Source organism: Anomalospiza imberbis, chromosome 7, assembly GCF_031753505.1.
Source record: "Anomalospiza imberbis isolate Cuckoo-Finch-1a 21T00152 chromosome 7, ASM3175350v1, whole genome shotgun sequence".
NCBI classification, from domain to species: domain Eukaryota; kingdom Metazoa; phylum Chordata; class Aves; order Passeriformes; family Viduidae; genus Anomalospiza; species Anomalospiza imberbis.
In genome coordinates this window covers 8,154,275-8,172,320 of record NC_089687.1, presented here as the reverse complement: position 1 = coordinate 8,172,320, position 18,046 = coordinate 8,154,275, and the positions used below count along the sequence as shown (strand labels likewise).

The 18,046-nt window shown below is 37.3% G+C and overlaps 1 protein-coding gene across 7 annotated transcripts in view; it reads right to left on the bottom strand.

Moving 5' to 3' along the window:
- Window positions 1-18,046, bottom strand: part of DPP10 (dipeptidyl peptidase like 10) — a 444,603-nt gene that overhangs the window by 22,156 nt on the left and 404,401 nt on the right. For all 7 annotated transcript variants that reach the window (XM_068195261.1, XM_068195263.1, XM_068195259.1 and 4 more), the window contains 8 exons: window positions 16,694-16,848; window positions 14,156-14,253; window positions 10,825-10,948; window positions 8,669-8,707; window positions 7,465-7,572; window positions 3,579-3,670; window positions 2,112-2,159; window positions 1,461-1,582 (listed from right to left, as the gene is read on the bottom strand). In XM_068195261.1, the coding sequence (XP_068051362.1) occupies window positions 1,461-1,582; window positions 2,112-2,159; window positions 3,579-3,670; window positions 7,465-7,572; window positions 8,669-8,707; window positions 10,825-10,948; window positions 14,156-14,253; window positions 16,694-16,848 (786 nt within the window). The remainder of the gene's footprint in view (window positions 1-1,460; window positions 1,583-2,111; window positions 2,160-3,578; window positions 3,671-7,464; window positions 7,573-8,668; window positions 8,708-10,824; window positions 10,949-14,155; window positions 14,254-16,693; window positions 16,849-18,046) is intronic.

Here is an 18,046-nt window from a genome sequence, read left to right as displayed (position 1 = left end):
TCCTGGGAGGATGATCTACAGCCTTCCCAGCTCAAACAGAGAACTGCCAAAGTCACTGAAAGTCGTGAGCTCGTGAGTAATCATATGCACAACCACCTACTGGCATCCACATTTTTATATCAAAGAAGCACATTAAAAATTACAGGCTGAATATATTTTGCTAAAATAGTAACAAGCTGCTTTTGGACCCCAGCACATTGCTGATTCAAGGCAAAAAACTCTTCCCAATTTATCAACCCTCTCTCCTGCAAGAATCTGAGACTTACCCCATAGGGATTACGTCAAGCACAAGGGAAAACTCTGCCTAAAGCATGAGGAGCTCATTACTCAGAGAAGGACCTCAAGATTAGCTCCATCACTTCTGCTGCAGATTTAACCAGGTATAAACCATACAGTTTGTACATTCTTCTTCTAATCAGCTATGTACTGTAGGTGAATTTCCACAAAAAAACAACCCAAAACAACAAAACCAAAACCAAATCCCTTATTTTAGCCAATATACATTCATAGTTTCCGTGTTTGGATACATTCAATGCTCAAGTCAGCAGGTATTTTATTTTTGTGGGGGGAAAAATAGTAGAGTTGGGAAAGAAATAGAGAAAAAGCATGAATATAAAATGAGCTATTCATATGTATTTCAGATGAATTGTCCTCTACTCTTTGCACTCTGATCCTAGCTATGAAAAATACTGCAAGGATGGTGTCTGTAAAGTTTTGCAAGTTTCAAGGACAACAGGTCTGCCTATGTACTTTATTATGCATTGTCTTGTGCTTTTGTGAACACTTTTTTATCACTTATATATCAGTGTTTATTTCCTATGTGTAGGTTATAAATTTCTCTGTGTGGGATGGTTTCAATTTTTTTGTTTATACAGAAATTCTGAAGCCAACTGGTGCCATTTAGTGCTACTGGAATGCAGCTAACAGTAAAAGACTGAGTTATTTACTACAATTGCACTGATATAGAGGATCTGTCTCTGGGGATTAAACCACAGCTGTATACACCCATACACATAATTATGGGGGTGTATAGATACACTGCAGATACATGTGGACAAACACTGCTAGAGAACACAGATCCTCATTTTTAAATGAGGTATAGTCACACAAGATCAATCCCAATATATAAAATAATAAACTGTTACAAACCACAGTACCATCACCAAAATTCTGATTTTTTTCTGAAGGATTTCTATTTAGGGTGAATATAAGTTGATGTCCTTTACTTGGACAGAGGGGTCAGGATTGAAGCAGCTTTCTGACATCACTCATAATTTAGCAGAACATCCTTAATTTAATAATTTCACATAACATCTTTACTTGCAGTCTTAGGATAGGCTCTGTACAGAACATCGAGTAATCCACTGCTGACCTGAATGTCAGAGTCCAGCCTAATACCCTTCTCAAGGAACACATTAATTCAGAAGCAAGCAGCATTGCACCCTGTGCATTTGCCTTACCTTTACAGTGCAGGAGAAAATGCCTGTTCATGGGGCTGAACTTTGCACTGAAGTACGTGCACTGGTCCTTGAAGAAGTTACACGAGAGACACTGACGGTTCAATGACCCCACTGTTGATACACTGGGGGAAGAACATGATCAGAAACATTTCACATTGGAATAAAATACAACAAAGTAAACTTGGCTATGTGGACAGGATCCAAAAGCTGCCCAAAGCACCACTGGCACTGCAATAACTCAAAGTGCTGGGGAGGTAACACCAGCATTAATAGGAAACAATGAAAACCTCACTAACCTTAGATTTAAGCACTGAAAATAAGGTGATTTGCCCTCACACTTTAAGTTACATGATTAAACCCTAAAAATATCTTTATTTAGTAAAACACAGACATGTAAAATGCTTGCATTTAGGTTTAAATTTTTAGATGCTTATAAAGGACTAGTGAATATGTAAGTGGTAAAAACATTTTTTGTTAGAAACTTTTCCATTTTTCAGAAAATGGCAATTTTGATTTTGAAAAGCTGTGGCAGTTTCTTTGTTACAGCTCACACATACTGATTTTTATACAATGTAAATGATTACCCAAGCACCATAGCACTTATGGCTTGGGATGAAGAAGCTGATTAACACAGACCCATGTAGCTCTTACCTGTGCAGCTGTCTTCCTCTTGGTGACTCTTCAGTGCTTAAGAAATAACTGTGTCCAAAAGAGGAAAAAAGTTAAAACTCAGATTTAGGTAGTGTTCAGAGAAGTGAGAGACACCATAAGTAACATTTTAAAAATTAAAAGTTCACAAATATCCACGAAGATCAAATACTTGTATATAAACCCAAGTTCCAAGATTAAACTTAGATCCAATACAAAGATTGGTTATTTCAGAAGCTATACAATTTCCTGTTAAAACCGTGATGAAAACAGGATCTCATGGTTTTAATTTCAGTGATGCCCAGGAGCTCCAGTAGCAACCAGGCCACCTCTCTGCATATTAAAAATACAGAAGAGAAAGTTTCTGCTTCACTCCAAGAGTTTGCAATCCAAACCCAAGTAGCAGATAAAGGCCACAATGAAATTATGTCATATATTACAATAAGTCTTATGACATCTGAGGGCCTTTTTGAGCTGTAAACCAACTTTTTCTTCTATCTACTTTGCATGGGTAGAAAGAGACTTCTCAAGAACACCAAGAGAAGCCCTTGGTGTTTCCCTGATGAGATCCCCACAAAGTTTCTGCTTAATGGGCAGAAGGAGGCCAAGGCAATCCCCTCAAGTGGCTGAGACAGCTCATGGGACATCTGTCACCTCTCTGCAGCCTGACTGCATCCAGACCTCATTTTTACCTTTGACCTTGCAGAAATACCAGGAAATTCTCTATGGATATATTTTCAAACCCATAGAAAAAGGGTTTTCTCCAGTACCAGTGGAAAAGATAGGACTTATTGCAGCCTCAAAAAAGTTCTTGTTGAAATATCATTTATTTTAAAGCAAATGAGAGTTAGATACGCTTGTGTATTTTTTGCCATGGACAGATAAAAGTGAAAATTAAGCAAGATCCACTGAAGTCAAGTGAAGCATTTAGACATTTTGTGTTAGTTCTAAACTCCTCCCCAAAAGCACCAAATATGCATGGTATTTCCTTCCACTCTATCACTAAGATGGGCTGTGGAAAGAGTTGTCTGTGGGTGAGAATCAGGAGCTCTGATAACCTCTACAAATAATTTGAATTTATGAAGTTGGATCAGATCCCCAAAACTCTAAGACCTCATGAAGCAAAGGTATGAAGTTTTATCAAGCACTAGAAATTTGTTATGACTTCTTATCTGGATTCTAGGAAAGAAGTTACCAAAATGTTATTACTGCTGCACTGTGTGCTGATTCCTTTTATTCTGAAAAATACAGAGTCAAGTGATATCACATTGTGATTCTTTCCCTCTGCATAAAAAAAGCATTTAGGAAAAGAATGGCAGATGAATTGTCTTCAAACTGCACTGTACATACTCAAGTGTGTCAAAGTTATGGTAATGCTCCAAAATGAAAGAAATGTTGTTTAATTTTGAGTTAAATGGATTCAATTTTAATAAATTGAATATTTTTATTTAAAAAGGGAATAGTGCTTACGTCTTTTGAGTATTTTCATCATATGCCAGGATTTTGATAACTTCCCAGTTCCCCGATGTCAGGTGTCTCACACTGATTTGTTCACTTTTAGCCTGTTGAAAGATGGAAAACATTAACTTTCACCTTAACTTTCTTCTTTGCCTAGCAGGATTGCCTGCACATGTCATTACTGATTACAGCTTTTTCAACTTTAATATGCAACAAAATATCTTTAAACCACAAACCTCACATTTTGACGGGCATGAACTTCACTTATCCTTTCCCTCCCATCTATAAGCCTTTCAAAGTCATTAAAATAATCTTGGTTTTCAGCACAATTTTTCTTTCAGCTGCTCCCATGTCAACAAACAATAGAAGTCAGGAAACAATGCAGGTTAAAGCAACTCTAGCTGGAAGCTGCAGCAGACTCTTCTTCAGACATAGGTTAAAATCTAAAAACCTTAAGTGAAAAGCTTATCTGAGGGTGTTTCCTAGTGCAAAATGTAAAATCATGGCTCAGGCTACTGAAGATTAAAGCTTCAACCCTCACAGCTTGGACATACTTTATGTGGATTTTTCTATATTAGGGTTATTATGCTTGGCCTGGATATACATATTCTTAGTTTTCAAATTCAAGACAAACTTTATAAAAAAAGAGATGACATCCCAGAGGTGACACTCAGTGGTTACAAGGCCTACAAAAAGTCATAAAGGCAAAAAGGTTGGCCTTTTTATTAATCCATGTATTTCTGAACTGTGCCCTGAGCTCCAGATCTACAGCAGCAAAAACTAAAAAGAAGCAAATGCACAAAGATACCCTATGAGACATGCTGGGAGCTGGCAAGGCAAAACCAAGTCCCTTGGAACTGATCTGTTCCAAGGAAAGATCCACAAGGAAAGAATGACATAGCAACTCTATGACAAGCCTTGCAAGTACCAAATGAAACCAGGATCTTGTGCTAGGTGCTGTACATATGTTTATGATGAGGGCTCCCTGTTCAGGAAGATTCTGATATTCAGTGCTGTCTCCAGGGATGATTAAAATACATAATAGTGATTTAATGTAAGTGACTATTTCTTCTCTAGAGAGAGAGAAGCTACAACTACTGAAATAGATATTTAAATATTAAGATCACAGAATCTAACAAGAAACAGCAATAAAAAGTGCAGCCAAGCGTTAATAAACATGGTTATTTTTCAAGGTTACAGCCATAATACATAATTTATGAAGCTTGAAGAAAGCTATCCCCTTGATCCATTAAAGTTACTTTATAATTCTTATTTTGTGGTTGGAAAAAAAAAAGAGATTTTCTAGAGTTGCAAAACTCCATGAAAGAAATGTCTAGATACATTAAGACATGATTCAATCCCATTTTGAGATTAGTTTCTTTTAAATATTTCAAAAGTTACTAAAAGCATTTGAACACAATAAACCAGACATCCAGCCCTCTCCATTCATACAGTAAATAATCTATGACAGACAGTAACCTTTCAGACAGTAGCTTCTGCCTGCATAAAGATTTAATTAGACATCTCTGCTAACATGCTCTGTGTCATTGACATGTGCTTTTCTAAAGTGCAAAGAAATGCAGCTTGAGAAAGACCAGCATTTGTTGTAAGATTGAGAAATCGGCATCAGTGATCAAATCAAAGCGAGCCATGAAAATTTGCTTCTTTATCCCTGCAAGTCCACATTGGTTCTGTTTTAACTTTCCTGCATATGAAAGCTGATTTCTGTCAGTGGCTGATGTCTGTACTGAGTGGCACCAGAGAAGGAATGAGAATCTCAGTGCCAGATTCCAGAGTTACCCTTTTCCATCACAGAAATGCTGTGACCATGTGGGTACTGGTGATCTGCTGACTGTTTTAAATTCTGCAGGGAACCTGCTGTGCTGCTGTGACTCTCACAAGGTGTGACAAACATCTAATGTGACAAAGGGCTTTATGTGCAACGGTTAATATACTTTTTATGCCTCTATGTTTGCTTTAGAAATAATGGACAATCAGATTAATGCAGTGTGTAAAACACATCATATAAACATATTTCCTGCCCTTTACTGCTCTGTATCAGCCCCATTACCACGCAGAATGTTGCTTACTGATGGATAATGGCTGATACATGGGATATCACATTTCCTTTTTCTCAGGAGCAGCTACATGCTTAAAGCCAAATTTGTCATTGGTGATACCATTCAGATTTGTTTCTTCATGCTGATGGCAAGCAAAATAGAAGTATTTTTTTAGGTTTGGAGCTGTGCAGTACTCAGGGCTCTAATTCTGCCTAAAAGGGACAGAATATTAAATAAGCGTGACTTTAAACATTATTCTGCTGGAATTAAAAGATGTGTTCTGGAATGAAATATGTGTTTAAAAGTAGGCATGTATTTAATTACCTTACTGAATAGGAGTGGGCTTGATCTTTGCTTAAACATTTTCCTGAATTAGAATCAAGTTTCCTGAACTTTTTAGTAGCAAGAAATGTCAGAGCCTATAAGGTTAAGACAAACTTGATTGTATCTGTAACATTCTTGGGAATGTTGCAAGTAAACTTTCAGATCTAGATCACTATAATTTCATGTATTTTAAAGGTACTTATTCATACAGTGAAAGATACCAAAATAAGACTTGACTGATGTGCTGGTTTTGCATTGGAGCCACCCATGGAAGTGATTTTTCATGAGAGGAGCTGTTGAGAGCTCCCTCTGTGCCTAGCAAAACCAATTGCTGCCTGGCTTTGAGAGTAAGCGTGTTTATAAGCCAATTAAAAACTAGATCAGCCTCTGTGAGATTCACAATTTAAAACTAACAAACCCCGGGAATTCTCTCTTTTCCTTCTGGCCTGGAAACAGGTAACAGAGCCAGCCCAGCTTTCTTTTAGTTACTGTTAATAACATTTTGAGGCTCCTTTGCCTTTCTCCTACTCCTATCTCACAGCAGGAAATGAATAAGTATATTCTAGTGGGTGCACTTGCATTTGGCCAGCCCTAGACCCACCACAACTGACTAAATGGTTTTGCTCAGGTGTGAATTTTTATGTGGTTATTATATCAATACACCTTTACCAGACTGTCATCTGAGTTACTGTTTTCTTTAGGAAATAAAATTCGACATGTCTGTGATCCCTTTTATCTTCACTGACTCTTTCCTGATATATTTACTCTAGTGAATGAGTATCTTTGTTCTCGTTTCTTCAGGTTAAACTGTCATTAGAGTTCTTTTGTTCTTGTTCTGTCTGCAGTGCACTGTGAACATATTTCACACTTAATAATGTTCATACCAGAACACTGTCATAAAGGCAGATAGAGCTGCCTGGCACAAATCTGTTATTTTGATGTTTTGGGTACCGTGGTAATCTCTCCTATGTTATATGGCTCTGCTACAGCACCTGGATTAATGCTCTGATGATTTAAATAGATGCCTTGGATTGTTCCGTTCCAGGGCATAATTTCCTTTATTAGTTCATCACAACTTCATACTGGTGACCTTCAAAATCACACTGCAAATTTATCTTCTTTCAGATTCTTCTTTGGAAAAAGTAATGACCCTGGGAAATGGAAGCCACTGAAAAATGTTGCAAATGGTAATAAAAGTGTCCTAACTTTCACACAAATTTTAAGTTTGGGTATTGCCTCCCTTAGTGTTCTGTAAGAGCAGGTTCTGAATAGACATTTAAAATTATTCGTTATTTAAAAATATGCATATATAGTATATTTAGAGAAGGTAAAATTATTGTTTATTCTGGAAGAAGTTATAAATACATCCCACTGCACTGAGAGAGAACCTGGACACTACAAATGACCATGACACAAGTGTTCTGATTAAAGTGAAGTTCAGGCCTTTCCCTGAGCCACAATAAAAGTCCCAGATGACCAGCAGGATATCATAAGCAGCCTGACCAGAGCCTTACCTGCACAATGAACATGGCTATGTGGTGGAACTCGCCACGGCCGCCCTGCTTCACTGGCACAGTCATGAAGAACTTACTGCCATCCTTGGAGAAAACGGGCTCTTCGTTCTGTAAGTGTAACACTGTGTTAGTCTGGCACAGTTCTCATTACACTTCTTAACAAAGATCAGCCCAGATTTTTTCATCTCCTTGGTTTTGCTGTGCTCAGAATTCAGTTGGAGAAAACATTCTTAGGTTTTAAGTATATTCTGCTAAGTTTAACAAAAAAGTGGTGGCTAAAGCTGAATATAGTTCATGCCATGTGCAAGCCTGTCCTAAAGCGTGGGTTACAGCCCTTGAAGAACTCTCCCTCATAATGATCTCTGGTAATTACCTCTGGTATTCTCATTCCTAATGCAGGGGGACTTTCCAGGACAGTGTCCTTTACAGACATACAAATAATGTCAGAGACAACTCCTACTGCTGAGGAGGAGAACAAAAGTTTGAATGGTTTGGACGCACTAAGTGCATGTTTAACGCCCACTGATTTTGATAAAGATGTATGGAAAAAATAAGCACATTGAAGTGATATTCTGAATCAGGGTTTTATCACCAAATGGAGCCTGATGTGATACCATCTCTCCATGTCTAGCTTTGCACAGAAATATTAAAGGAATTGGCTTGCTATAAAAGCATAGGGGTTTTTTTGTTAAAATGATTTCTCATTTGCACATTGCAAAATGAAGCCTGAAATGCAGTCTAAATGGAATGTGTTTCATCCAGTTATTGGACAGTTCTTCTGAAGCTTTGAAAGTGGAATAATTGGCTGACATATTAGTTAAACATATTGTTCTGGGTATGAATTTAAAATATTTTACTTTCTCATTCCAATTATAGCCCAAATGACCTCTAATCTTTGAACTCCTGCTTTAATTTGCTGAGATAATTTTTAAATCAAAAACAAATCACAGTAAGTAGGACATGCCTGGAATGAGATTCATCTGGTCTGTCTTCCACCATCCCAGACCTGGGTAGTTAATCAGCTGTTCATCTAAATGCTTACTGAACTGAATCCAAACAGACCAGAAACTGAAGGGAATATTGCCTCCAAAACCCTCACAGGTGTCTTGGGATTTTATTAGCTTATGAAATAACACACAGTTAAATAAAAGTGACAATGAAGCAATTATGCATTATGCACCCAGAAATAGCATTTATACTGTACCTGTTTAGGAAGCCACAGATCTGACTGCATTTCATATTTCTAAAAGAAAAAAAAATAGGAAAAAAAATGCTTTTATGGAATAGCTATAGATAAAAAATATTTCCCAAATTCAGCAAAAGGTCTCTAGCTACTTAATTGGTTTTTTTTTCTACTGTGTTACAATCTCCTCATCTCTTTGCTGGCACTTGCATTGAAACAAATGATAATTTAATTACAAAGTCAGCTGCTTTATTCAGAGTTTTTGGTAGAACACCACAGGGGAGCTAATAATGCCATTTCAGTCCTTTCTGATTAGCTATCAAGAAGCTTTGCACAGGCAGCTCTATTTGTTTTTTACCTCTAGGCATCATCTGACAACTGGATATTTTAGGTCCTTCATCAACACTGGGCAAACAGCCAGCATCAAGCTCAAATTGTGAAACCTTTTCAAATCACAATCCTGTGCCTTAATGGGTTGTAGTGTGGCATTAGTGATGAGAAAAAAAATAAAAACAAATTATTGAGTTTTATTGTTCATACTCATATTTCACATCATGCCATTTGATAAAAAAACCTACAAAACAACCAAATATCATGCACACATTATTGGGAAAAATATAATACACATCAACTGTTGGAAATTGACACAGTCACAGTGAAGTAATGAAAATTTATTAGCTATAGAAGAATCTGTACATATATGGCCTGAAAAATGAAAATCTGTAGCTATTGCAGCAGTTGGTTTTATACATTCCTTTTTGAAACTGAGGACGTGTGCAACATCCTAGAGAGAAAAAAAAGGTTTACAGCTGAAATCAAATGGTGTGATACAATTCTAAATTCTCACAATATTTAGCCTTTCCTCATCCATCAGTGATTTCAAGAGCATCACCTTATCGCAGAGGGTGCAGTGTAGGAACCCTCCAGGATGAGCCAGGCCTGGGCTGTGCTCACAACAGTGAGAGTGCATCACTATCCTTCCTCACCCCCCTGTAAATGTCCTTTGATGCACTGTAAGTATGCTGGAGTGGGACTTCTCAGTCTGTCCGTGTTACTGGATTACAGCTCCCTGGATACCTACTTCCAACAAGTCCAATTGACCTTGGAGCACATAAAGGTTTCCCTCAGAAGCAGCTGCAGTGCTTCAGGACCAACTTTCTTAATAAAAAGACAAAAGGTTCACAGGCATCCAAATCTCCATGGTCACAATCTTAATCCATACTTTGGGGATTCATTCATAATTTCTGAGTGAGGAAAAGCACCCTGTAGTAAGCAGCAAAAGAAGAAGAGGAGCTTGGAAATAATCTCTAACACTTCAATATGACTGACTTCAGTAGCAGACACTGATGGCAGCCTTTTGACTCAGAGGCCAACATTAATCATTCATAGCCATTTGCACTGCCAAATTATACCCTCTGCTTTGGAGCATCTGTTGGTACTGATATCAGCATGTACAGAAAATATTTATACTTTTAGCTGGTTCTGGGAAGAGATTGTGACTCAGAATGGGAAAGCAGCCAAATGCATTCAAGATGCAAGATTGACTGTGAAAATGGGGAGATGTAATGCAGGAGCATCAGAAGTCAAAGTCTGGGTCCAGGGGTAGAATGTGTCTGGATTCAAAGAGAAAAATGTATTTCAGTTTGGCTTATATTCAAAAATGAAATATCCCTGTTGCCTTTCATTTTTTCCCTAAAGTTATTAAATTCTGCAACCAAATTTGAAGGAGTTACAAGGATTTTTCATGTTTTCTTTAAGTGTATGGAAGCTATGAGAGACAGAAAGATCTAAAACAAAACATTGCAGGGGGAGAGAGGAGGAACCAGCCAGCTGAAAATATCTGTCAGAGGACAAGCTTGTCACTGCTCTTGCTATATCCCAAGTACATGATGTTCAGCAACTGCAGCTTCCAATGAAGCTAATGAATGAACAAAGCTTAGTAATTCTGAAAATGTCACCCAAAGTTACTAACTGCATGAACTCATTTCACCACATCTGGAATTTTCTCACATCCATTTCCTCCCTGTTGACTAATTATATTCAGCCTGCAACTACTGCATCTGCAAACTGATTTCCAAATATCTTTTTCTGAATATGACAACAAATTGCAGAAGAAACCTTGAAAAGAGACCTTGGAAAAAAGAAAAACAAACCAACACAAAACCCAAACAACTTACTCCGGTACAAGCTCCAGTTGTGGTTTCACAAACTGTAAGGATGGAGATATTCTGAGCTCTGTTTAACCATCTCACCACAGCCTTGGTGTTGCTTATCCATTTCACCATGGTGATATAATATTCCCTAAGCAAAATATTTGAAAACACAATGTTCAGATCATTGATATTTCAGATTAGACTTTAGAAAAAAACCCCATATATACAGTTCATTCAAATGCTGAATTTGTACTGCATGACAGTGCCAGTACTAAAGGATGGAGAAAATAACCCCAAATGTCCAGCATCTGTGTTCCTACAAGTGGGATGGCTCAGTCCTTCAGTGTGATGTTCCCCTGGGAAATTTTTGCATATATACACAAACTTTACCAACTGTGAGACATATGCTTGCAAATATACATGAACTGTGTACTTTCCAGCCAGCTTAGAAACAAGCACTGAACTCCAACAGAAGCCAGTATTTTCCTACAACAAATAACTTCAGATGACACACATTTTTGCAAAATAATCCAGTCCTACTGCCAAAGGGAAAAAAAAAAGTTCTACATTATTAGAGTTTATATTAGAGTTCAGCTAGAGCCCACTTCAAAATTATAAAATAATAAGTATTTTATAACAGGACTTCTGGAGAAAAGTGAGGTCCCTCTAACTATCAATGTGTTCCTGTATTAACAAACAGCTCATAATATCAGGCAGATTGACTGTCCCTCAACATCCCTGGCTGAGCACATGAGGCTTTCCTTGGGCTATGGAGGATTTGCCTCCCTCTTCCCAAGATCCTGCTGGGCTGTCAGGCTGGGGATGTTAAGAGAAGACCTGCTGCAGTCTGTCATCCCAGCCCAGCTATTTCCTTCCCTTCTCCCCTGCTGGCAGCTCTCACAGTCCAGCTGAGTTATGTGCAACAGTGGAGTCAGCTTGTCTGGAAAAAACTCAGGCCCCCTTTAAAACAGGGGGCTTAGCTTGAATACAATTAGCTTTTAATCTATTACTGATAGAGATCTCATTACTCTTTGACAACAGGCTTTTAATTATACATTCAAAAAGCTCCTTGCTAGATCAGAGATGCTGAGCAGCACCAGCAGCAAAGCTGCACACAGAAGAGGCAGGAGACAGAAGTGCACTGCAGCTTCACCCAGCCTGCTCCTGTGTTTGCAGAACAGACCTGAACAACTCAGCACGCAGATTTCTTTGGCTTTCATATTTGACTTCTAGTAAAACAGGTATTTTCACATCTGGATACCAGGATGATAAATAGAAATGGGACTTCAAGTGTGTTCTGAGTCTAATATTTACTTTTTTCTTTTTTTTTTTTTTTTTTTTTTTTTTTTTTTTTTTTTTTTTGCTTTAACAGGTATTTAATCTTACTGAGGAGCAAAAATGTATGCACAAGTAAAACAAGATCTACCATGACACCAGGTGAAACAAGGAGGAGAGCAATCAGTTTGTGTCTTCAAGCTTCTCAGGCTCTATTGTACACACCTCCAGCTTCCTGACAACCCCATTTCCAAGAGGAAAAATTAATTGCATTCTGGACACAGGACTGATGTAAAATAAAAAATGATGTTTGTCACTGAAGAAAACATAACTGTACACATGAAACGGAAGCACCAAGTGGGAAACAGTAATTGCATGAAATACAACCAGGTATCTGAAGGAAGACTGTCAGGCTTTTTGTGGCATTAACAGTGCATAGTAGGTGGTAAATTTTTCTATAGAATGAAACTTTCAGGAGTAAAATTTACAAGTTATCCCTATCTTTATATCACAACAGCCTGAACGGGACTTGGGAAATATTACCAGGTACCTTTACAGGATCTCTAAAAAAAAGAAAATTAATTTTTCATTGAATTTATTCATTGAACTTATTCATTGAATTTATTCAATCTTACATCAAGTTCCCAGATGCGCTAAAAATCAGGGAAACAGTTTTATGTCTTCAAAGGTCTTACACCAGACACAATTTGGGACAAGTTGAGAATCTGAATGCTACTTTTTGTGGTTAACTAACAGAACCTCTTTCCCCTTCCCTTGCCCCTCCCTTCCTATTTCTGTGGTTTCTCTGTGTAGGATTGAATCTCTCCATAACAGCAGATGGTTATGACCTGTATAACTATTTCTAATAATAGTTTAGTAAATAACCTATAACTATTTCTAAAAAATGTTACTGCCCTGAAAGATCCTTAAAACTATATGTGATAATGAACCATTCAAATTCATTCTGAAAGACTCTCATGACCTATTTATTAATAACTCCATAATGAAAGGGTTAGAAACACACTGAAATAAACTGACTACTAAAGGTAGCTGCTACATTTACTAAAAAGCTAATAATTTAGAAAAATACCCTCCCAATCATTACAAACTTCAGAGATTTTCACTGTAGAAAAGCCTGTTTAAAGCACATTGTTCATACCTCTATATATAGATATATGGACATATATGAGTTGATGACCAGGGAGAAGGCTGTTGCTGAAATCCCGAGTCAAATTCACAATTTACAGTAAAATTGGCTAACAAATATACAATCTTTCTAAGTTTTACAGCACAGAAATTATACCTTAAAAGTTAAAATTAAGAAGAAACTAACCTTTTTTCCCCAGGTTTAAATAGATTTACTCTGTCTTCTCATGTACAAGCAAGCCAGAATTTTTATCAATTGAACAACAACAATACCTTTATAAAGAACTGGCAAAGAGATTTGGCTTCAGTTTCAAGAAGACAAGAAAAGTTTTAAGATACTAACATTAATATTTGAGTCTACTATTACTTTCCATCTGCTGAGGAGGAAAAATGAATCTGAAAACCCTGAAGTGAAACCATAGCACCTAAACAACATTTTCAAGATTACCTTTTTCTTGGGAATCTTTTCTTATACGTTGCTTTTTTGCTAAACTTCTTTGCACCTTCTGACACTTAAAGCTCAACTTTAATGTCATTAAGGAGAGTGAAGATGCTGATCTTGATGGCAAGAAATCTCTTTCAGATCTTATAGCAGTGTTTTAATTAATGAAGGGTTATCAAACAGCAGCAGATTTTATTAGATTTTTTAGCAGTGGCCCATCAATAGAAAGAAAATACTTCAAAATGCTCAACTCATTCAAAATAATTTCTCTTACTAATACAATCAGTAAGCATTCCAGTTGACACTAATAATTGCAAGGCATAATTCAATATTAAATTGTTCGTGCAATAAATTAGAATACCTCAATTTATGTAGAAGAGAGCTACACCAGCCTAAGATTGTTTGTAACAGTTGTGAGTAAGCGGCCACTCTTAACATCCTGACTGTTTTGGGAACAATTACCATAAAATATTTCACCATTAAATTATATACCTTGACTTAAAGCTGTCAGGTGGCATCAGTTCCAGGGTATGTGCTGGTCCATACAGATTAACTACATACAGCTTTACTGTGGGGTTTGTTTGACCTGCCTTTGGAAAAGAAAAAATAAATAGGAATTTTAGAGGCACTGAATCAGTGACAGCTGAGCAGAGTCATTTGTCAACATAAGTCAGTATCTTTATAAGACTGAATATTTATTCAAGTTCAAATATCTTAAATCTGAAAAAATAATTTCATAGCCATATGAATCACACAGATAAAAATATGAAGTATTGAGTGATTCTCCCACCACCCTTTATTGATGGAAGACCTTCCTGTGCAGAGCAAGTGAGTAGCACTAGAAGTGGCTTTGTCTAGTTCAGTGAAGTCAGCTACCAAAACACAGTCAGTTCCTAAATCAGCAGGTAAATTCAGCCTCCAGCTAAGCCTTTTTCAGATGCTGTTGTTCTTTCTTCTGAAAAGCTGCACTGCCTCAGTCTTGGATAGCATTCCTCCTCTCCAGCCTCTCTTTTTCTTTACCATTTTCCCTCAGTCTTCCTTCCCTTTTATGCTGAGCTGAAAATCTCAATTTCTGGTCTGCACCTGGAGCCAGCTGCTTTGGCAGGCCAGCTCCCAGGGAAACAAAATGCTTCTTGTGGCTAAAGGGGAATAACATGGCAGTTTGATAGATACCCACTGGGATGAGTCTGATAAATCTTGAAGGTCTACAAGGAGGTGGGAATCATCCTTCTCCTGTAACATGGCTTGTTACTAAGGGATGCTCCTGAGAGGAAGGGAAAGCAATGAAAATAGGAAGAGAGGCTCTGGAGGGCTGCAAGGAGGTGCTACTGGTCCCACATCCCTGTCCTAGACATGCCACCCCCAAGTTTCAGTTTCATGTCACAGGAATACATAACAGCCTTGGGATACAAATCATGAAGTGTGTTCCTCAGTGGGGCTGAGCCCTGTTTAATACTGGAAGGAAAAAGAAAAAGTCACTGATTCTACAGATTTACTATAGTAAATGACAAAGTTGTGTCCTTGGCTCTTCATAGGCTGAAATACACCCCCAAATTCCTGTTAGAAATTTGGTTTATCTCAAAATAAAATCAGAATGCTTTATCCATTAATTTCTGAGTGGTATGGAGGACAAGGAAGTGGCATCTGTGTATTTATAACACTGCCAGGAAACAAAAAAGTTTTAAAAACTTTTTTTTTAAAGAATACAGTCTGTGTGTATGACATGGACACAGAGAGATAAGCATGTTCCAGTGCTCACCAAAACATGTGTGTTTCATTTTATTTTTTAATCCTAGTTATAATTTTCTCTGATGATTGCACTCTATAATAAAGATCAAATCTTTTTTGTAATCTGTTGCTACACCACCAGCTTCATTACCAATTAATGATGTTTAACGAGCAGCTAAATTTGTATTAAATGGAGACATTAAATAAAGATAATGTTTTTTTCATTAATGAGAATACTGAAGTAGTATTGTGTATCACTTTCATGCTGAATTGCTAATGAAATAATATTACTCCTTGCTCATTCACAATGCTGACTTAAAAATATTCCTTATTTTATTCTTTGCTCTGTCACTCAAGGCGTTTTGCCAATGCAAGTAATATAAACTAGGCCTAAAATTATTTTGGAGCATTATTTCATAGCACAAATATATTTTATTTATATAATGTATGTTATTGTTTCATGGTACCTGGTACAGTCTAACTGTTCAGCTTTTAAGAATAAAGGTTCATGACCAAAAAGCAGTAGCAGGAATAGCAAGGTAAGAGGAATATTTTCTAAAGCTCTCAATAAACTTCCCATGAAATGCCAGAGGAGTACCATATAGGTGGACCTGTCAGAAAGGAACCCAGACTCTTTGTGCAAGGGCTGGATAAACTGATCAGCTGGAAGATCAGAACAGCAGATATGGAGGTACCTCACCAGAAAATCCCCAGAAAATGAGAAGTGATTTCAGGCATTACCCCTGTCTGGGCTGTTCTTTCACTTTCCAAAACAAATCTAAAAAAAAAAAAAACTTCTCTAAAACATTGATAATTCTAATTTTTTTTTCTCTTTTTGATAGCCATGAAAATATGTTACTGTGGCTTATTTTATTTAATGCCACTCTGTCACATTTCTTAACAACAGCACAATCTACTGAGATCTCTGTATCTGTGAAGGAACTTGCCCTGAGCTCTGCACACAGAGTGTCTGACTCCAGAGCAGCTGGGGCTGGATCTTTTTTCCTACACATTCCTTCAAATGCTTTACCCTTCTCTCTGAGGTGCTGGATTGATTTTACCAAGCCAAATATCAGTGATGAAATGATTTAAATTAGATTCTCTGCTGTCCCCTCACCCAATAGTTTCTTTTCAGCAGTTATAATCTACTGAAAAAAAAAACCCCATGTAATTATTATTTCCTGAAAAGCATTACGAACAAAACCAGCCTCTGTAACAGTCTGGAAACACTCTTTCCACATGGCTGAATATTATCAGTGAACACAGAAGAGGAGGTGGGGCTTGCATTCCCACTCATCTTACCTTAGGATATGGATACTGCTTTCCCTTTGGATACAGACCTCCCGTGAACCTGGGAAGAACCATGTTGGGCACCAGAGAGTCATTTATGGTCAGGAAGGCCAGTCTTTCCCCGTCTGGAGACCACCAGTGGGCAATGTGGGAATGGAGAAGCTCCTCTGCAAAACCAGATTTCCTTAGGATCCATAAAAAACCTCACACATAGTGTCCACCTTGTTCAGCTGGCACCAAGTTATTCTCCCTGTGCCAACCTGAAATGTGTCTGCTGTAATTTCAGTAATTTCACATCAACCTGGCTTGAATGGTTGGATAAAAAGGAACACTGAAGGACCAAGCTTTATGCATTTTCCTCAAATGCATACGTTCACTAATATCAATAAATCATCTAAATGTGAAAGATGGTTGTTACTGACATATGCTTAGTTCTTTTGTATTCCAATACGTGTGTTTAGTTAAATTTAAATAATTTAAAATAAATTGGAGCTTTGGGGTGTTTTTTGAGATTGACAATTTGTTTTCTTCTCTTCTTAATATAGAACTTCAATATACCTGATTTCTCTGAGTTGTGGCACCTGAAAACATGCAGAGCTTCACACAGTCATATTTATGTAATAATTTTTGGAGTGCAATATTATAATTTTCTTGTCTCAGTCTAGTGGACAGCTTTAATTCTTGGGAAGTTCACTTCTTCTGGAGTGAAACTTTGAAAATCTGAACCAAAACTTCGTTCACATTTTATTTGCTTTCCAAATGAATCAAATTTCAAGAATGTCACTCAGTGTTTTCTTACATGTATTGTAATTGTATATCACAGTCAAAAGAAACAAACCAGAGGCAACCACAGGCACAGAACCCAAACTCCTGGAGTCCCAGCAGCTCCTCAGCAATTCTGAATTCTCCCTGTACAAGTCTTCTTCCACTTGTGAAAACTCTAGAATTTTCATTATGTATTTGATATGTTGGCCTGCTTAGTAAGGATTCTGTATTTAAATCTGAAGAATTTGGCTGGAAAACTAATTGAGAATAGTGTACTAAGGGAAAAGGCCTGACTGCATACCTAATTTGAGGGACTACCTAGCAAAACTACTTAAACTGTCGATAGAGACTCTCCAAGTTGCTAATTGGATTCTGAGAGTTCTGAAGCAGCTTAATGGGTTGAAGTATCTAAGTTTAGGTGAAATTAAGCTGGGACCTATATTCAAAGTCATATATTCTGGGTCATGCTTCTCTCCCTGGCTGGATAACTAAAACCTTTTACACAGGAGAAGAGCAGAGAACGAATGGTGAATATCAGATAGCAAAAAACCACAATTATGTTTGCTTTAAAATATTACTGTTTGCATTTAGACAAGGTTA